The 21,819-nt window shown below is 39.9% G+C and overlaps 1 protein-coding gene across 6 annotated transcripts in view; it reads left to right on the top strand.

Annotated features, from left to right (window-relative positions):
• RBMS1 (RNA binding motif single stranded interacting protein 1) overlaps positions 1 to 21,819 on the top strand; it is a 202,415-nt gene that overhangs the window by 113,336 nt on the left and 67,260 nt on the right. For 4 of the 6 annotated variants that reach the window (XM_036071010.2, XM_036071017.2, XM_036071019.2 and 1 more), the window contains exon 2: positions 1,419 to 1,594. In XM_036071010.2, coding sequence (XP_035926903.1) covers positions 1,419 to 1,594 — 176 coding nt within the window. The remainder of the gene's footprint in view (positions 1 to 1,418; positions 1,595 to 21,819) is intronic. The other 2 variants (XM_036071011.2, XM_036071014.2) reach the window with 1 other exon arrangement.

Below are 21,819 nucleotides of genomic sequence, written 5' to 3'. Positions count from 1 at the left end.
GATATCCATAGTGAATAGTTGAGATTGCTGGCAAGGAAGGCAGGGTTGCATTTGGTACAAGGGGTCTTCTGCTTTTTGAACTTTCCAAAGTGGAATTGAACTGTGTCTTAGATGTGTCTAATAGTTTTGTTTGTGGTTGTGAAAATCAAGCTGTATGATTTGAAAAAAAAATTTTTTATGTTTAGGAACTAATTTTATACTTTATTTTCAAACTGTTACTTAATATAAGTGAAGTCCTTGGGTTAGTGTATTTATTATTTAGATGCGAGGTGAAAAAAATTCCTGTCCCGGTATGAAACTGCTGAGCATTTGCTTTGAGGGCACTTCAGGGTGTGCTCACTTCCATCTCAGACCGAGCCATTTAACTTCCTCAAAAGTCATGTGTGTGGCATAGGGCACAGAACTGGTTTCTTTCGATCGGTTAACAGAGAATTATCTGGCGTGAGTACAATTTCAGACATTCTTCCTAGGTGGCTGCCGACTGCGAAACCACACTGAGCCCTAGGTTTAGGCTTTAGAAAAGTTACGTTCCTTGCTGCAAGGCCTGGGAAGGTTTCCAACTCCCACACCGTTCTCACAGGGGTTAAATTTCACAAGGTTGGCCAGCGCAAAAGGCAGCATGCCCGTGAATCTTATCCAGATGTCTCAATGGAGCCGTGGGCCAGACTTAGAACTAGGTGAAGTCTGCCTTATTTGAGCATTGTGCTGGAATTCAAACTTTGTTACACTCGAAGAATCATCTTATTTTTCCCCCCAAGAGTCTCAATAAAATGATCAGCAACTTTCAATCAAATGTTATTCAGAATTTGAAAACCTTTTCAAAAGTCTCGTGATTTCTAAATGACTGTATCGTAAGATGATATTATCACCTAACTTCATGCAAGTTAATTTTGAGTCTCAGTAGATGTGTCCTTAAAAGGTGTGAATACATTAATCTCACATAAATTTAGCCCTATTTAAGGTGCACATAGAGAATATTTTACTGAATAAAATCCCATTATTAATTGCATGTTGAAGGAGAGGGCTTTTTCTGTAGAATGAGCAGGTCTTTTTTAAGGTGTAAATGAAAATGTATATATGGGCGCGCCTGGGTGGCTCAGTCGGTTAAGCATCTGCCTTCAGCTCAGGTCATGATCCCAGGGTCCTGGGATCAAGCCCCGCGTCGGGCTCCCTGCTCAGTGGAGAGCCTGCTTCTCCCTCCCTCTGCCTGCCTCTCTGCCTACTTGTGCTCTCTCTCTATCTCTCTGTCAAATAAATAAATAAAATCTTTAAAAAAAAAAGAAAAGCAAGAAAATGTATATATGAACGTCGTTTAAGGGGATCTGTGTCTCTGTTGTGTGGTGGAGATCACACAGCCTGTGAATGGCGCTCCGCAGCCTGCCGCCGGTGTTCTAATGCTCCCCGTCTTTGTCTCCCAGCAGTCTCTGGTCCCGGCCCACCCCATGGCCCCTCCCAGCCCCAGCACCACCAGCAGTAATAACAACAGCAGCAGCAGTAGCAACTCAGGATGGGACCAGCTGAGCAAAACCAACCTCTATATCCGGGGACTGCCTCCCAACACCACAGACCAGGACCTGGTGAAGCTGTGTCAGCCGTGAGTAGCTTTTCTTCTTGGTCATTTTCAGTTGATAGATAGTTCTTTTATCCTTTATCATACTCTGAAGGGATATCAATTGTCTTACAAGAGACGGTTAGTACAAGTGTGAACTCTCATTACCGACACAATGACACTTTCCACGTTTTAAGTCCTCCTCGGACACAGCATTAACATCAGCAGAATGCCCGTATAACAAAATAAATTGGAACATCTTCTCAGTAGAATTTGACTTTATTGGCATATGAGAAGTAAAATGAGAATTTTTGCAAAGCTCATGGCTGGATCCTTTTTAGGACTGCTCTTTTTTTTTTTTTGCGGTAGCCCCTCTGGGGGGCCAGTCTGTCCTATAAAAAGAGAAACTTTAGCTGTTATCGTTTTTCAGAAAGGTAGTTACCATCTAACTGTATCTTAAACGTGTGTAAGACTCTTAATGTTAGCCAGGAAATAATAGTGTGTCTTCACTAGCACCTACAGCTTTGTGGTCTGGGTTGTTCACCCTCCTCTGTTGGGGAATTCTTATTTCCAAAATTCCCATTTCTTTTCTCACTGCCACCCTTTCTGAGTCTTGTGAAGAAGTGTGTGCGTGTGCATAAAGTTCCAGAGTAAATATGTATTATATGCTAATGTTGTTGAAGAACAGAATATAAATACGTTACTTTGCAAATGATGTTAACTCACTAAGTAAGAAAGCACTAATTTAAATCAAGGAGCCAGAAGCACTATACAGTGCAGGGATCATTGTGTGAAGACTAATCACTCTGAGCTATAAAAGCCTCTACATATAACAACATCTTTTATGTATCCAAAGACAGTAATGGCCCCTTAAAAAAAAGGAGTTTTACATAACTGTGGAAGAAAATGTCCACTCAAGAATGTTTCCTAGTCCCTGAAAAATATTCCCATTTCTCAACATCTGATTAATGGCATCTCATTTCTGCTGTTGTGGGTAAAAATACAGATTCATTACTTATTATTTTAAGAAAAAGAATGTTTCAGAGCTCGGGCAGTATTTCCAAACTGGAACTAAAAGTAACATCTGGCCTTCCATAAGGAGGTGGTGGTGGTTTTGCTTTGTTTTGTTTTTAGAGAGAAGGGTGGGGTGGTGGGTGGTATTCTTTAGGGTCTGGAGAGTTCTCCTAAGGCCACCACTCTTAGCACCCTCCCTGTGCCTTTCCTGGGTTCCCCTTTAGACCAGCCCTCTTAGACTTTGCCCACAGCCCTTTGCTTTCAGGGCGGTCTGGTGCTAGGGACTGCGCCGAGAGCAAGTCTAGCTCTCCGGGTTTGTCATTCGAGGCCAGAGGCAGAGGGAACTTGGCCAGCTGCGCCCTGCCCTCTTGCAGCTGTTCAAGGCCACAGATAGGCCTTCTGCTGTCTTGTCTGCTGCTGGTCTTGACCGGCGTCTTCTTATGCTTTTGCAGCATAATTACAGGTAGATAGAGCGCCGTGAAGTCTAAGAAGCTAAAAATATAACTGTAGGAAACGAAAGAATGAAGCTAACCCTCAAGTTCTTGAGGTATAAGAGAAAGGAGAGAGGATTTCAAAAAACAAATAGTTCCTCAGCTAGTTTTGAATCATGTAAGGTGAGTTTAAACATCAAGGAGACAGCACTCAGTAACCATAAAATAATAGAATAATGCCATGTTCTATGTATAGTAAATGTGTACTCGAAAAATTAAACCAGTAATTTTTTTTTTTATTGAGTCAAATCATATTCCAAATGCAGTAGGAGAGCATTTTATCACTTTTCCTAGAAAATTCACCCTTTTTTTGTTCTCTGGTCTCTTTATTGTATGTGGATTATCTTAATGTGTTTCATTCTCTTTGCTGTTACCAATAGCAGCGATAAGCGTTTGGCAGTGTCACTCTTTCCTAGTATCAGCAAAACCCCAGGTTTGATATATAACTCTGAAGATAGTGTTCCTGATCTGTGTTATGCAGAGGCAGGACACACAGCCGTATCAGCTGAAAGCTTCATTCCATTTACCACAGAGCCTCTAATAAGTACCAGTTTTGACTTGCTGACAATTTTATGTCTTAGAATGTAGAGAGAGGGGGAGAAAAAAAGGGCATTCCTGTTCTGGACTTAATTGTTTCCAATAAAGACTACTAGTTGGTGACATGGATGTGACTCATCCTATGGGAAAAGTGACTCATCCTTACAGCCTAAAAAACCCAGTGGACATAATTAGAGATTTTTTAGAAAAGTCGGTATCAAAACTTCTCAGAAAAGATAGGTGTAAACTCAGAAGTCTAAAAAAGAAAAAAAAATGTTTTAGAATTACAAATTTAGCAGTATAATTTCAAATCGACCCAATGGGATGAATGGCAGGAGGGCAGCAATTGAAACAAATAACCTTGGGTCCCCGCCCCACCCCGGGGGGCTTGGTTATTTCAGAGGGCTCTCCAAAAGGAAGATGGGAAAAGATACCTAAGAATGTTTGTAGTAGTGACCTAGTTCCATACAAACAATGCATGAGTCTAAGGCAAGAATGCTATAAGGGTTGTGGAAACTGGAGAGGAAAGAAAAAAATATTTTTAAAAAAGCTATGTTTGGAGTAGAATATTCACATAATATGTTAGAAGAAATGGCAATGAGTGAGAAAGCAGCCTCACCCCAAGTCAGAGAGAGAGACTCTTGACCCTGTAAGTTCAGATCACCGTGGTTAAGGTCACGGGGCAGGGCTCCGACTGGAGGGAACCAGTTGCGTTCCTGGTTACCGAAGGAGGCTGGTCAAGAACCAGGCGAAGATGTGACAGTGGCCATAGTGGTAAGCTGATAGGGCTTGAAAGTAGATACATTCTCCAGGAGGATTTAATGAGAGAAGTGGACCAGCTCTAGGTAACTTCTGAATTGTGGTGGGTGTGCAGGAAATCAGCTTGGAGCCTCATGACTATTGTAGGCTGCTGCAACTTTGCTTCTGTTTCTGAAAAGTTTTCTACTCAGGAAGTACATCAGCACAGTTAACCAGCAAGTTTAGGGAATGGAATGATCTGGCTAAAGGAAGGATTAATCTGTTACCCCAGGACTTCAGACAGTCTTAATTCTCTCCCCTTCTCTAAAATTGAGCCAGATACTTCGCTTGACTTTGGTACCACTTTATTTCTCTCATGCAAACTTCTCAGGTGAATTTTCAAGGCACATCAGCCAAGGGCTCTTGTTTTGACTTTCTTTGCCACCTTAACCCTTGCCCTTTTGCCTTCAAGTTCTCACTTGAAACTGCACTGGCATCTTCTCTCTATCTTATTTTATTTGATACTTAACTCTGATGATAGTGTTTCTGACATGTGTTATTCAGAGGCAGGACATACAGCGCTCTTTTCTCTGGCTCTCTCCTACTCTTACCCACTTCTTCTCAACTCTTTGCTCTTTGGATTTCAGTTCTTAGCTTATTCTTCTATAGCCTCATTTTCCTGTAGGGCTCTTCTCCACTGCACCCCATTTTCCACACATTTTCCACTCTCCTGTTGTCACTTCAAATTCAACACTGTCTCCTTCCTCTCCAAACGATGGCATTTCTAAATTTAACTCTCCTCACCTTAAAGCTCTGGAGCGGTGGTTGACTCTTTCCCATTACCCTCTTGGTCCCCAAGTCCTGGAGATTCTGTGGCTTTTCTTCTTCCTTCTTGCTGCCAGAAGAATTGAATGTTTTCTCCGTCCCTCCCTGCATTGTGACAAGGGAGAACGATTTGCTCCTGCTGCTGCCTCACGTCAGGTGCCTCCCCATTTTCCTTTCTTGATTCTTCAAGGCCAAGGCCAAGCTCATTCTGCCTCCTCCATGCTTGGACCACACTGAATTCTCCTAATTTCCTTTTCTATGTCACCATCTCACAGTCAGCATCTTATTTTCATACATTTCTGTTCTCCAAGTGCTTGTTCCACTCTTCAGCAGCGGGCCTGTGACAGTATATAATGCTGACAGTGCATCGTCTTTTTTGTTTTAAGACTTTATTTATTTAACTAAACTCTACACCCAATGTAGGACTCGAACTCATGACCCAGAGATCAAGAGTCGCATGCTTTACTGACTGAACTGGCCAGGCGCCCCGGTGTATCATCTTCATAGATTTCTCACACTTTATAAGATCATGGTGGTCAGCATGGCAAATGTTTGGGTACCCTAGAGTTACCAACCACAGTGGTGGGCAAGTACCTAATTCTCAGGAGCCTGTAAAATGGGTCAAATAAGGTTTAAATCATGAAGTTGTGATTAGGATTAAATCAAGTTATTTGAGGAATGGAGCTGGTCTGCTGCCTAGAACACAGTCGTCAATGAACAAGTATTAGTCTCCCTTGTGCCCATGTCTTTGCTCCTCAAAACCCTAACTACTAGAATAAACTTAAATTATATGTAATCCTACATTTAAAACTAAGCGGGGGGGGATACCAGATTCTGATTCTGAAAGCTGGGAAAGCCAGGGAAGTGGGTTATGTTAACAGAGCTGCATAGCTCCCCGCCTTCTTCTTGAGGCTTTTTTTTTTTTTTTGCACTTGGAAAAGACTGGTTTCAGCTTCGTGATTTATTTCTTGTCATAATAATGACTATAGCATGTAAAATTTTCCATTGTGTCTAAACTATCCTTTTTGAAGATTAAAAACAATATCTGTTTGCAAGGTTTGGTTCATCGTTCTTCCTGGTTTGCAGTGGGAGAGATGTGTGTGTCTGTTGGCTTTGGCGAGGTAGCTTAGGGGTTACTGTGGTATTGACATCTCATGAAAAAGTCTAGATAACTCAGTGTATCAACAACTTATTTTGAAGGAGAGGGAGTCTATTGATATTAAAACAAAAGGAGGTATTTCCACTCCTCTTACCTTCTATATCCTTTCTCTCATTCCCAAACCAATCTTGGTCAACCATTTTTTGTCCTTTCATTCAATAGATACCTAATTCATTTCAAAGTGCAGTAAAACACGATTTGAGTGCAAATGTGAAATTAAATTTAGCTTACAATATTATAGCCTGTTACTAATTAAAAGGAAATGTTTTTTGAATGTCATCCATTTCCCTGGTTGTAATACCCAGTACATTTCATTTCCTGTCCTTTGTTTTCTATTTTCTATAAGTCTGCCTTATTCTTTTGAATATAATACAACTCTTAAAAAAAGGCGAAACAGAGAAATAAGATGGTCAACAGAGGTAGACATAAAACAACCAACCCTAATAAAGACAGAATGAAGTAAATGTTTTAATCAGTGCAGTGTTCGGTGAGAAGTCAGAGGAAGACCTTGTTAACCTTGACGCCAAGTCTTTGGGTCGCTTTCAGTAGGAGAGGGCATCTCAACTTTGAAGGACAGGGACAATTTCTCGCAGAGTGAAAATAATAGTGTCCTCCAGGTTTCAGAAAGAGCCCAAGCGGTGGGACAGTGCTTGGGTGTTAAAGCACAACGAACAATTTTTGGTGGATAGCTGTCATTCAGCAGTTAAGTTAGCAAGGCTTCTAGGGACCAGAGTGAAGAGTGTGGGTATAGAGGAAAATGGGGCTGGAGGTGCAGGTTGGGGGCATAGTGTTAGCACCTTGCATAATAAACTAAAAAATTTGGAGTTTTTTCTTCAGTTGCAGAGGAGGAGTTAGTGCTTATAGTGGAAGAAAAGCATAATCCAATTTTTTTTTTTCTTCCTCTCTCAGAATGATGATTCTACCCAAAGTAGGAATGTTGGCTTGGAGAAGGAGACTCTCACAGGTGAGAGATGATGCAGCCCTGGCCCAGGCTAGTGATAGGAAGTAGGAAGAGGAGAACGTGCTGGGACTGCATGCGGGTGTCTTGGAGATAGGAACATCGGGACTTGAGCATGATTAAAAATGACTATAAAGTTTTAGTTCTAAATAAAGGGAAAACTTGAGTTGCATTAGCTGAGAGAGAAAGCACAGGAAAAAAAAATAGGGCAACTATCAGGAAAATGGACAACTTGAAATGATTAAATTCTTTCTCTATATATCTTTGTTTATCTCTGTAACTCTAAAATTTCTTTTAGAAATCTATTTGCTAAAAGTTGTTTTTCCTCAGGCACCTGGGTGGCTCAGTCGATTAAGTGACTGCCTCTGGCTCAGGTCATGATCCCCGAGTCCCTGGATCGAGTCCTGCATCGGGCTCTCCACCCAGCGGGGAGTCTGCTTCTCCCTCTGACCCTCCCCCATCTCGTGTTCTCTCATTCTCTCTCTCAGATAAATAATAATAATAGAAAAATAAAATCTTAAAAGTTGTTTTTCCTCTACAAATGAAATAAAATGATCATCCCTGTAATCTAAAATGATTAGACTACTTTCAGGGTAAAAATGAAAAGTGAAGGCATTCTAGTAAGATGAATATTAACATTTACCCAATTATGAAGTTACCTTCAGTGTTTACTCTGAAACGAACAGTGGGCCTACTAGATCTAATATCCTGAAACCCAAGATAAATATGAAATCTTCTGCAATTTACAGAAGTTACACGACATGAGAAGGATAAAAGTTCAAAGCAGTGATCCTATGATGAAGTAGGAAAAATCATTCCACCCAAAAGAGAGCTGGTTCTCACTTCCCCATTGAAGAGAGATTGTAGAGCCAGGTGATCCAAGGTCATTCAGGTATTTCCAGATGACTCAGCCCAAGAAGCCTAAACATACCCTGAGTTACTGCATTTTTTTTTAGAGAAGAAACACACACACACACACACACTCCACATGGATTCTATACCGGAGTATTCAGATAGCTATACAGACATGAAAGACACAGACCAAAGGTTTTATTGCCTACATGAGGCATCATTCCAAAATCAGGAGTGTGAGTCTTACAGACCCAAAGCTCTTGATGTAGGGTTAAATTAGAAGCTGATACAAGGAGGTGATCTCTCTTTAAGGTATAATTTACTCTTTAAGTATTGCCTTCCAAGCAAGTTGAAGTAGTGTCTTAGAGATGGCGGTGATGGTGATGGTGATTGTGTTTTATTTAACTCACACACACCAAACAATGAAAGACCGACAGACCGTTTTTCCTTTGGTATTGACTATCTCAGATAACTGAGATGTGGACATGTTGAGCTGTATTGTATTCCAAACCCATCTGAATTTTTAGGTTTTTTTAAATTGTATTTTTTAAGACTACTGAAAACTGTATCTAGCAAATTTTTATTTCTCAGATTCCTTTGAAAGTGAAAGAGAAAGAAGTCAACAGAAATATAGAGTAGTAGAAAGATAATTGTTCTCTCATTAAGTGTGTCTTTAAAAAAAAAAAAAAAACTTCTCTTTATTGACTGACATACTTTAAAAAAAAAATCTTCCCAAATAGTGAAATTGAATTATGATGAGTTTTCTACAGTTAATCATGGAAAATGCATGCCACTTTTGTTTTTATTGCTATTATATAGCTTTTTGCCCATGTACAGATTTTATTTATATTATGAATAACAGGATTTCTTTTGATAAAGTTTTAAATGTTTTTGTTGTATAAAGCAGCTAATTTTTAGTCTCTCAAGAGTTCTTTCTTGATCGAGAAGATTCTTAAAATATTAATAACCTATAGTTTCTGGGACTTGGCTTTTTCTGTTATTGCCATTGTAGTAGGATGCCACATAAAAAATAACTCAGTGAGGGTTTAGACTGAGGAACTTGGGCATTTTGGTGAAAAGTGTGGTCTAAGATGTGAAGTTTTCAGACCTTGTCTCATCCTTTTAAAAAGGCATCCCAATCTACTGAGTCCAAATGTTGCATTATTAATTGTAACTTAAGTCTCTCTTAATGGACAATATTCCAGTAAGATTCTGTACTCAAAAGAACAAAACATGATATATTGGAGACTAAGCCAGATTTCATATTTGTGATTTTTGTGTTTTTTTCCTAAAGACAAAAGTTAAAACAGATTTGAGAGTTTAAGACCAACAGTGTATTTAACTGCATCTTTTCCTTATTACTTCATCTCTTGACTGTGCCATAAAGAACCATTTTCTTGTTCATGTTAATTGTTTCATTTCCCTTCATGGTAAGAAAGAATTCTGGCCTGTACAGTAGATCTTTGACATGCCAAGATATAGTCTAAAGACTTTTGGAAATCCCAGAATTTCACAAAAGTAATTTCAGCATCAAAAAAAAAATCCACACAAATACCTATTTTCCAGTAGAGAACCATCTCTTTCTTAGATCTCTCTCAGCTCTTCCTTCACTTTGACCATTAGAACTACCAGTTGTTTTTTATTAAGTGGTGGACAATTTTCAAAGATTAACACAGTATTTAATCCCTTCTTGAGAGTTACCGCTACACAATTAGAACAAAAACCTCCTTGAAATATGGACTGTGGGTGATGGGCTACATGACTCACTTCCCTCTGCCTAATCCCTCCATGATTTAAATATATGCTGCAGCCAAATTAAAACTAATTATAGGTAAGAGACTTCCAGTGTCCTTGTCATGAGTACATGAAACTGCAGATATTAATTATTGCCAATATTTGATATTTGGGCAGAAAATCTCAGTGATGTCTGTTTTCTAATTTATCCTCAGTGTAGTATTGGCTGGTAAGCATGCATATTTAGAGATTTAACCAATCCTCCTTATTGTCAGTTGACATTTTTCTTTAGGATTCCTTTTTGTTATTCCTGCACGTGATTAAGAGCCATTCTCTGGTCTTGCCGAAATACTGCATGAGCTGTTGGCACACCATGCCAATCCTAGCCTTAACAGAATCTGATGGGGAAGCCAGCACTGAAGATAATGGCCATAGCCAGTAAAATTTTTAAAAGAGCAACCACTCTTTTTCTCTTTGGGCAGATGGAATTCACTTTATGTTCATTCCATTTTCCTTTATAGGAACCTTAGATTTCCGTAGCAGTAGGCTGGGGCAGTTTAACCATTATATGAAAGTGAAGGTAGTGTCATGGGGAATAAAAGCCTTTAAAATCTTGATTTGGCCTTTGTGCTTGGTTAGACGTAGAATTTCTTTATTGGGTTACCACGGACCTTAGAAATTTGCAGCCTCTTTCTTCACCTTTCCTCATCTTCATTTCATAATAAATGTATGTGAGAAAAAAAATAAGAAAACCTGTATAATGTGTAAACACCTGTATAATGCCAACAGCTAATCTTTGTCAGATGCGTACCATGTGCCGGTATCTCTGCCAAGTAGTTTTATTATTTAATTCTAAGAACAACTTGCTGAGCAGTAGTATTATCCTTATTTTAAAGGTGAAGTTGAGAGAGGGTTCTTTCTCTAATAACTCAGGAAAACACAGCTGGTAATGGTGGAGCCGGGACTTGCGCTTGAACCGTCTGACTCCAGAGACCATCCTCTGAACCCCTGTGTGTTCTCCCTCCCAAATACACTCTGGATGCCAGCTCACCACCTCCATCCTCCCTTTGCCAGCGTCCATGCTCCTCTGTTTACCACAAGATACAAGAAGACTCATTTCTCCAGAACCCTAGAAGAGACACACAGCTGTGATAGTCATGATAAAATTTTGTTAGAAAAATGAGCTTTCCTTAAGTCCACTTGAATAGCCAACAGGATCAAAGTTCAAAGTAAAAGCAGGAGGATAGAGGAGGACCTCGTTTTTCTTGACATCTAGGAGAGTAATCTGTTCTCATGTAGCTGGCTATACAAAACTCAGCTCCTGGTTAGCTGAGGCACATGCAGCTCCCCAAGATCACACAGCACAGAGAGGGGACCTAATGTGTCATCTGCTTGGTGCCTGGGGTTAATGCATACACAGAAAGAAACATTCTTTTAGGGATCACACACTGTCTTACAAAATCAAGCAACATTGCTTTAGAAAATAACGGGCTCAACATAGCGTTATAGTTTGCTATAAATCTCATTAAAACATAAGACCAAGCCACTTTTGAGGAGAAATTAAACAGAAGTGAGTGGGGGAATTCCATTCTTTATTAAGTACCATGCCTTTGATTTTGCTAGCTACTGCCCCAGACACATTTCCGGCCCTCAAAGAGGTTCTTGTCTTACATAGAAAATAAACTTCATACATCATATAGGCCAGAATGTGATGTGTCATGGGAGAGATAAGAAGGTGCTACAGAAATTACAAAATAGGGAGTGATTGCATGTGATTGGGGTTCATCAGGAAAAGCTTGGCATTTGAATAAGTCTTCAGGGTAGGATGAGCAGCTACTTCAGCTCAGTTGTAAAGCCAGGACTAGCCTGGCCGCCTGCCCTGTCTTCACTATGACCATACCATGGGGGTGACCATACCATGGGGGTGATTTGAATGCCAGAGGAGGGCTTGTAGTTCCCTGGGAAGGTAAATGATACATACTGCTTCAGGATTTGCCCTTGATGGAATGTGAAAAAGGGAATGGGTCCAAGGAGGAAGATGATTCAAAGATGAGTGTAAGATTTTGAGTCTAGGAAACTAGGAGTTTGGTAATATTACAGATAAGGGGATCAGGAGGAAGAGCTTACTTATTTTTATTTTTGCCTGGAAATTCTCATCCATTCTCAGGAAACTTTTCAAATTGAGTACCTGTTTGCTTTATGAGTTTGTGTGCTTTTGGTGTGGTTATTAAATGGAAATAGTGCATCAATTCCAGGCTAGTGAATCTTCGGTGTAGAAGAGAGACTGGTGATTAAACATGTTTATTCACCAGTGGAATCGTGTATATTAGAAACTTGCAGTCAATACAGCCCTCATGGTCAATAATAATAAGATCTGTATATTCCTCCAACATGTAATTATTTTTTTTAATTTTTATAGTTCAGTATTTGGGACTTAAAACTTTTTAAAAGGCTGCTTTCTGTTTGATAAAGTGCTTTGCAGCTCCCTTGATAGGATCATGTGGTTTCATATTGGAGACTTTTGAGAAGAGATTTTGTAAGAGAGATGTGGGACTGAGTGGGAGGAGAAGAGGCTGAGTTTCCCTAAATGGGGTATCTAGAATTAGTGAGGAAGTACACTCATAACACAAACAAACCTGACCAAGTTCGTGGCTCTACCCGGGGGCATGGGCTCTTTCTCCTGGCTGTGCACTCGCTGACCTGGCTATCCCAGGTTTAAGCTTGTCTAAATTGCCCCTGGGGCCAGGGTCACTTGTCTTCTTTATTTTCTCTGTGTGCCATGGCTTTTTCCTGCCTCTGTTAAGTGTCAAATGTCAGGGAGGGAACCTTTATGAAAAACCAGCCTTTTTTTGAAGATCCACCCTTACACGCGTAGTTTAAGATTTCCGACTTTGCGAAGGCCAGTTTCTGATAGCATCAGGACTTTATCTTTAACGATGAAACAAAGACGCAGTCATTTGTGATCCTAGAAACAAATTAGGCTGCTAGCCCATTTGGACAGGAGTACGGATCCTTTCCAGGGTTTTTTCCAAAATGTTTCATATCACCCTTAAATCTAAGCCATGAATTATGAAAATATTACTGTTATTGCCCCTTCATAGGCATAGCTTTTGCTCCAATACTTAATCTACTTAAATGGCCCTGTGTAGTTGTTTTACTTAGCTGGCTAGATAACATTTCGTTTCTTCAATTTTTCCTACTATCCCTTTATTTATTATCTTTTTTTTTTGTTTGTTTGGTACCATGCAGTTAGCTGTTAAAAAGCTATTTAATTTTGACTCAGATTTTTGAGACAAAAGAATTTGAGCATTTACTTAATTAAAAAGTTTATTGCATTTTTTTTTCATCTCCAGTCTGAATCACAGAACTTTACATCTCTTCTAGTCAAAGGGCTGTTAAGAAATGCTTACCAGAATTAAAAATTGCACGGCCGTCCCGGCCCTTCAGTAGATTCTGAGTCGGAAGGTTTGGAGAGACAGACACCGAGAACGGCAGTGTGAACATACAGTCGTACTAAAGGGCACGGGCTCTGGAGCCGTCCACCTGGCTCTGCCACTTCCTTGGGCAAATTTCTCAATCCCTCTGTGCCGTAGCTTCCTCACCTATAAAACCTATAAAATCAGGGTACTAAGAGTACCTACAAGACAGGGTTCTTGGGGGGACTAAATGGGCTAATGCCTGTGGAGTGCTCAGAGCATTTCCTGGCATGTATTAACGTTACTGTGATCATTATGTGTTTTTTAAGCCTCCCAGTAGTTTCTGATGTTCAGTCCCAGTTAAGAGCTTCTCATTTAGTCCCTTCGTATTAAAATTGACGAAACTCAGAGAAGGCTCAGAGAAGATTAAATGACCTTCTTTGAGTCAGAATTAGGAGGTGGCAGTCCTAAGAATAAATCCCATTGTCTCCTGCAACACCCCCCTCCCCACCCTGATTTGCCTCTTTTCACAGTGAATATAGACTCTACCCTCAACTCTGCCCTTCCTTACTCATGAATAGGAAGTATCTGTACTTCAGTTTCCTGCCAAAGAACTTTAACCTCTCCACTGCCACCTCTGGTCAAAAGCTGTTGGAAGAAATTAGGTTTATGAAGAATGGCCTGAAGGATTTGTAGTTCTTTTTTTTTATCACCGAGCTTCCCAACCTTGTCATGGCACACACAGAAGAGGGTAATGTTTGTATTCAATGAGATTAGTATTAGCTTAGATTTGTATATCATCAATTGGTGAGGCTGCTCAGTGTTGGAATGATAGGTCCCACCCAGTCTCCAGGGGTTGGTGGGTCAATATCGCCACATCTGTAACAGAACTACCCAGCAGGGAGAGTGCAGGCATTGTTTTAGTAGGGAAGCCCTTAGTGAAATGAAATCTTTAATGGAATCTTTAACAGTAAAAATGTTTCAAACTAATGTGGTTTTTTTTTAGTATATATTTTATAAATACAAAGTTACAACATTTTTTTTAAGATTTTTTATTTATTTGACAGAGAGACACAGCGAGAGAGGGAACACAAGCAGGGGGAGTGGGAGAGGGAGAAGCAGGCTCCCCACTGAGCAGGGAGCCCGATGCGGGGCTTGATCCCAGGACCCCGGGATCACGAGCTGAGCCGAAGGAAGACGCTTAATGACTAAGCCACCCAAGCGCCCAAGTTAGAACATTTTAAAAATGACCAGGGAGAGGGCACCTGAGTGGCACAGTCTGTTAAGCAGCTGGCTCTTGGTTTCAGCTCAGGTCATGATCTTAGGGTCCTAGGATCGAGTCCTGCGTCGGGCTCTGCGCTCAGCATGGAGTCTGCTTAGGACTCACTCTCTCTCTCTCTCTCTCTCCTTCTACCCCTCCCCCCCCCGCGCATGTTCTCTCTCTCTCTCTCAAATAAATAAATAAATCTTAAAAAAAAAAAAAAAAAGACCAGGGAGAACAGTGAGACAGTTTTGATGAGCTCAGAAATTTGAGATCGGGATTTCTGGATGACAGTTGCAGAGCAGGATCAACAACTTAACGTATCTCATTTATTTCTCCATTTTAGTTGTACAGCATTTGGGGAAATGCTTATTTATATCCCTAAGTAGTTGCAAAGGTAACAGTTTTTTAACAGTATATTTTGTCTTCTTAATACCTTCTCGAATTAATCTGATCCAGAAGCTAGGGAGAACCAGAGATGTTTTATTTTGACATTGAATCCCTAATAATACAGCTATTCAGATGCCTCACGGTAGATACAAAAGTCCAAGCAGGAGCACCTCAACCTTACAGTCAGTGCCAGTCTTAATGAAGTCACTTTATCATGAGTCAACATGGTAGGCAGCTTATTATTGTACGACTGGCTGTAAGATCATGGTTGAGGGTGGACGCCAACCCGTTGTACCTGCTCTTGGTTTGTCATTTGTTTGAGCGTGATGCGTGTGTAGGTTGTTTGTACAATTTTATATGAATGGGCATGCACAAACTTGAATCTCCAGAATGCCAACGCAGAATTATAACTTTCCTAATAGGTGACTCATTTTTAAGAAGTTGAAATGTACACAGAGAGATGGCAGGAGACACATTTGCTCAGCGTAGGCATTTGAAGTGACTTAATAGGAAGGTTATCAGGGTGTTAATGTTGTGCCACAGGTTTGCTTGCGTTTCCTGTTGGTATTTTATTTCAAGGCTAAGAAATAAAATTCAAACAGAAAATGGTGGAACTCCTAAAGCATCTCTTCAAGAGCCTAACTTGATAACCACTGTCCTGGGGAGTGTGGATTTTATCCCTAGATGCAGCAAAGTCATCAAGGAGTGGAGTACAGGAACCACATAGCTGTTTGCCCTATAGAATTCCTCCCTGGGCACTGGGGAATCTTGGGCCCCAGGGAATCTTGGGCCCCAGGTGGTCATCTGACATATTGCACCTAGGGGGTGGCCCTTAGGGAGACCCCCAGGAGGAAGTTCCCTCTGCCCTTCAAGCTGGGACAAATGAACTTCTAAGCTCTGGGGTTGCTTTTATTCTACTGAACATTCAGTTTCATAATTTCCTTCTTAATTTTGACGACTACGAAGTTATGAGCCAAGTTTGCATCCCCTGTTGGCAGTTGGCAGGAGCTCACTCTCTAATTCGCCTCTCTGTGTAACACTCTACTCCTGGGTTTATTTTCCCTTCACCTTGAACTCTCCATATCCATTTCTGTCTTGGGGTGTTGCATATATTTTTTGTCAGCAGTCTCAAACTTTTTTGGGAAGAGGCAGAAATAAATGTTTCTCATGCTCTGTCTTCGACTACCCCTCTTAAAATCCCAGCATGTGGAACGTTGCTTGGTCTTCTTTTGGCAGTTTATACAGCAATCATTCTTGTCAAAGTGGCTCACTGGAGGTTGCTGGTATTTTAAAATATCTAATGGCATTTCCATTGTAATGGAAAATCTCCCTTCTCTTCATGCCCCTATAAAGTACACAAGGGAATGCACAACTGTTCCTCAACTGTCATTAAATGTGAAAATCAGCAAATATGCAGAATCATGATTTCCAGCAACTCTTAGCTTGATTGACGTCTTTTGTAAAAGGAAGTTGTTTATTTTTTTTTTTTAATGTGCTTTCCTTATACCCATTCTCACTTGGAATTCACTTGAATCGGTTGCCTTGAATTCATTGTCCCTCTTTTTAATGTTTGAAGACTGGAAACAGTAAGTTGTCTGGATTTGTGTTTTAGCTGTAGGAGTTTATTTCACTTGCTTTTTGGTGGCTTTATAAATCACAGTTTAAAATATTTGGTTCTAGCTTCTAAACCTCCTGTGGGCTATGCATCTGTTTTATTCTCTATCTACTATGAGTTACTGATAAGTTTCCAGATTTGAGCTTGAAGGAACATTCTTCTTCTGGAAGTAGGTCACCATAATAGAGTTTCTGTGTGTTTCCTCTCCTTCTGTCCTCTGCTTTCCTTTCCGTTTGGCTGTCTGCTCTAACAGTACCAGCCTTTCCTGAGCTTGCGCAGACAGTAATACAGTTAGACCAACATTCCCTCTGTGGGTCCAACACTCACAAATGTCCAGGAGGAAGAATTTTAATACCACGTTGAAGAGAAATGAAGAGGTGACACTTTATAAATGATCTCAGACAGCAGCAAATTAGGTAACCCTCATTCTCCCCTCGTATTGCTGTTAACTTCTGAACCTCCCCAGCAGCACGATCTTAGGAGTGTTGCTGTCCCACGGACACAGTTGCCAGGATGTGTCACAATCTGAGCCTGTCTTTTCATGTCGTGGACCAATATGAGCCATAAAGATAAACATCTTTGAGTGTGTGCCTAAAATCTGTGTACCCTGCTGCTGCCCCCATCTGCACAAAATGTACAGGTAGGCCCTGTCTCCAAAGACAAGTAAACTCATGTGCCCTAGCTTATTGACCCCAAATGGCTTTTTTTTTTACTTTACATCTCATTCACAAGTTTTGCGACGGCTGCAAGATCCTGTATTATCTGTGGCTGCTCCCCCTTATTTTTCTGACCTTTTCTCCCCTTACTCTCTACTTCTTCACTCCAGCCGTGGAGGACTCCTGGGTATCTCTCCAGCCCACCAGGCCCGCTTTGCCTTCCAGCTTTGCATTGCTTTTTCTTCTCCTCTCTGCACTGCGCCTCCTCAGTCCTCCTGACTCACTCTCTCACCTCCTTCAAGATTTTGCTCAGATGTCACCTTGGCTACCTTTTTAAAAACTGTAATCTGTCTCCACATGACCTTGGCATTCTTAATTTCAATCCCCTTTTTTTCCCTGTGTTATTTAATTGTCATAATACTACCCTCTAACATACTGTGTAATTTGCTTATTTTTGCTTATTTATTATAAGCAAATATCCATAAATGAGTGAATAAGATGCTTTTTTATATGGCACAAAGGCCAGAGTATGAGCCCAAATCTCTAATTGGAGAAGCATTCTTTTCTTGATAGCCAAACTTAGGACCTATTTCTGAGGTGCATATTTCACACGCGCGCTTGCACACACACACACACACACACACACACTGAGATGAGCAACTAGTACATTAGTGAATATGGATTACTCAGTGCAGGAAAAGGCCGTAGTGAAAATGAAGGCTTTAGAATTTGCCATGGGGACAAACTTTATTCTCCCCCAAGATATACATTTTTTTCTCTCTTACCCTGTTTTCCTCATCTATTTATTTATTATCTTATTATGTGTATTTCTGTAACACGCTAGATAGTTTTTGTAATAAGGCAGGCTACAAATTAATAAATCTAAAAAGAAATGGTAAATTACCAACCCCTGTAAGCCTCCAGCTCGTCATTGGTAACATCAGCAAATTGAACTGAGATAAGGAATAAACAAGTAAGTGGCAGCGAACCGCCTCATTTCCTCTTCCCTGTCAGAATGGCTAATAAATTGATGAGAACATTCTTTCTTGCTAGGCCTGGCTGGGCCTCAGAATCCTTCCCTACACAACATAACCATCAGGTTTGGCATGTAAGATGAAGGCTATTTAAAACCCGTGGCAGATTCCTTTCAGCCCTGTGGTATAAGAGAGGGAGAGTTATAGGGTTCCTTTTTGTCTTATTGGGGACCTAGAACTTTGCTTGCTTCCATTTTTTTTTTTTTTTTTTTTTTGATATTTAACATCTCTGCATAAAATACATTAATAAGTCAGGGATTTGTGTCTCCAAGTAATCAGTAACTGGGCTGTCTTCAGTTTAGTCAAGAAATAGGTCAATGTATCAAGTTTTCTGACTTTGGAGTTTTACCTAGTATGTTTTATATGAGTTGTCAATCTTCAAAGCAATAGGCTACAAGGAAATACATTTTTCTGTCATGATTCAGGTTACACTTAACACTTGCATTTCAGAGTCGTCATTAGGGCCGATTGTCATCGAACCGTGCTCGTGCTGAAGAGCTGCTTACGATAGATTTCTTGTCAGTCAGGTGCTTGATCTTCAGGTCACTCGCTATATTGGATCAGCACTGGTGACAGTCGTTAGAGAGGCTCTTCGGGCTCAACCACTGATGACAAGTGGGGCACTTGAAACAATTGACCTTTTCAGTAAGCCATTTCCTTCCTGCCTCACTTTCCCTTTGTCCTGTCTTTCTTGCCATTGACTTTTACCTTTATTTTATCCCATAGGGTCTGCCTTTTTATAGCCTACCGTAAGTCCTTTGTACAGCAGGACAGGTTGTACATACATGCACAGGTATACACATGAATGTACACACACACACGCACACAGCTGCTCATATGTCTGAATGCATAGGTAGATGGATAAATGTCATATTTAATAAGTAAAATAATGAAAAACATCAACTAGAAATCTTTTCATTCCTCTGGTAAAGAGGATATTTTGAATGGGATACCTTTCAGTATGTCTTTAGGGACCATTTGGAGTGTCAAATGCATACATTCCCCCCCTTTAAAAAAAAAAAAAAACATATCCAATATTGGTTTGGGGTGGATTTATTTAATCATTTCCTTTCACTTTGTGTTTGAAGTGCAGTAGGTAGCATTCTTTAATTGGATCACAATGAGAAAGACTTGTTTCAGGTAATAAAATTCTAGATAATGACTGTGCAGGCCACTCTTCTGTTCTAGATGTTCATAGTTCAGAAATATTGCCCCTGACCATTCTCCATGCAATGGACAATGTCTACTTTGTTGCCCTTTATTTTAGCCTCCTTTCTCAAGCACGAACACTAAATTAAGACTGAGATCATGGGAAAGCACTTTGTAAGTATAAACAGTCTATTCAAACAGAAAATCAAGGATATCAGAGCCTCTCTTGGTGTGCTGCTAGGCTAGATTGGAGATATTACCCATGAAATGCAGCAAAGTTCCTCAGTTTAGAAATCTTATGATTCCTGTGATAATCTTACATGGTGTTAGAGGTCAGTAAAACTGTAACTCTCAAAATTGCACATTCCATGGATGAAAGTGGTGGCCAGGCAGACCTTTGAGTTGGTTTCAGCCATAGTATTCAGGGTTGGTTACTTATATCCATACTTGATGACCTCTGGTGAGGAAACTGATTAGTCTTCCTACTGCCTTGTGTTTACCACCATTCTACAACAAATAATTGTCCAGTTCTACGGTCTTACTTGGTTTCTTGCATCATTGAAATCCATTCCTTTGACTGTCCTTTTATATCACTGGATATTACATGGTTACTACCAGTGGGATTAAAAATAAGGTAAAAAAATGATGTTTAAATAAGCACAGCATGGTGTTAGAACCATTACGTGAAAAATTATTGTTCAAGAATGTTGTGTTTTTGTAGGGTTGTGTTCACTTTGGTGGTTATATGGTTTGAAATGTCTTGTGAGCAATATGCTTTTTTTTTTTTTTATTGAAACTAAACCATTTGAGTTATTATAGCTACAGAGGCTAGAATATTGCTTAGTATTTTAAGCATTTGCTGGCCCTTAGAAAGGAAGAGACATCCATGCTTCCACCTCTGTGTTAATACTAACAGTGATTTATGCTTTTAGCTAAAAGTCATTCCTTCTTTCTCTGATAATCATTTCTTACATGATTTAAGTTAAAGTACAAAGACTCATTCTCTGACATTGGTTTTGCACTTATTTTTTTCCACTGGTAATAAGAAAGGATCTCTTTTTTCATAGTACTTCTGGAAAAGCAAACAGTGAATTTTCTTTTGTAGCCATTCTTTTGCAAAGTTAGCTGTTTTTCTAAAAAGGAAATTTTGCATAATAATTACGTGTAGTTTAAATAGATTAAGGAACCCAAATGAAAAATAAAAGTTCTCTATGGTGTTATTTTGGAAGCTTTAAGAAATTTTGTTCAAAATTCTGCAATGTTCAGAGGATTTTGTTATTGGATACAAGACCACTAAGCTCTGTTTTTGGTTCTTCCATTGCATTGTATTGCCTTTGAAGTCTTAACTTTTAAGAATGGCTTAAAACAAATGAAAGGCTCAGTCATAGCCTTACTTTGAATAATTCAGAGAGTTAATGTGTAGCATGTCTTGCTTGCTGGCTGTTTCACTCAAACCCCATTTCTGTGTTGGTTTATATATCTTTAGTTAGGAGTAAAGGATAGAGAATGGACGCTCAAGCCAGTTTATGACATGGTAACTCAGCTCAAGCTCAAGTCAGACATGGTAATTCAGGTCAATCTAGGTTAAATTTAGAAATAGATATAAAGGAGATTTGGATATTTTCTGTGATTTGTCTGTATTTTAAGGATATGATATGATTCTTATTTTATATAATTTTGATAAACAGAACCTCCATTTAGGAAAACAGGAAAGTGGGTTACTATTCTGAAGGAAGGAGGTTGGCTCAGGTCCCACATTCAGCACTGGGAAGGTCCCCTGGCTGCTACACATTTTGATTGGTTGGTGATTGTGTCATATCAGGAGTTGAATATTTTCATTTAAATTTTATTTAAAATTTTGATTTAAATATTTTTATTCACATCTGGGCTGGCATATCTGAGTTACAAAGTACATTCTGATGGTGAATAATATTGTAGCTCATCTCTGATAAGAATTGTAAAGACCCATACCAGAAGAGGTCAAGAACTGAAGCTCTAATTAAATGTTTTTGTTGTTTTTAAATGGACAGGCATGGGAGATGTTCCATGGTCAAGGAGACCCTGGAGACTAGAGAAGACTTCCCAGATTGGGAGAAAATGTGTTTCTCAAGTAATTAAGCAAATATGTATTGAGAGTGCTTACTATGCTAGGTTCTGGGAAATCCAGGGTGAAGTTAATACCACAGACCCTCACTCTGAACAATCACTATCTGCTTAGGATTCTAATTATGACACCATACTTGCCGTAGCCTGGAATGCTAAAGTGATGTCCACCCTTCTGAATCTTTTACACACAGCATTATAAGGGAAGAGTATTCCTACCACTCACCATCCCCTTGTAGAGTGACAGCCAAAATATTTAACTATTAGAACAGACTCTAACCAATCAGAACAAACACTGGCAACCTGATTTATTCCCATTCTGCCCACCCATTGGGCAT

This window comes from Halichoerus grypus, chromosome 4, assembly GCF_964656455.1.
Source record: "Halichoerus grypus chromosome 4, mHalGry1.hap1.1, whole genome shotgun sequence".
NCBI classification, from domain to species: Eukaryota; Metazoa; Chordata; class Mammalia; order Carnivora; family Phocidae; genus Halichoerus; species Halichoerus grypus.
This window is presented reverse-complemented; position numbering and strand designations above follow the sequence as displayed.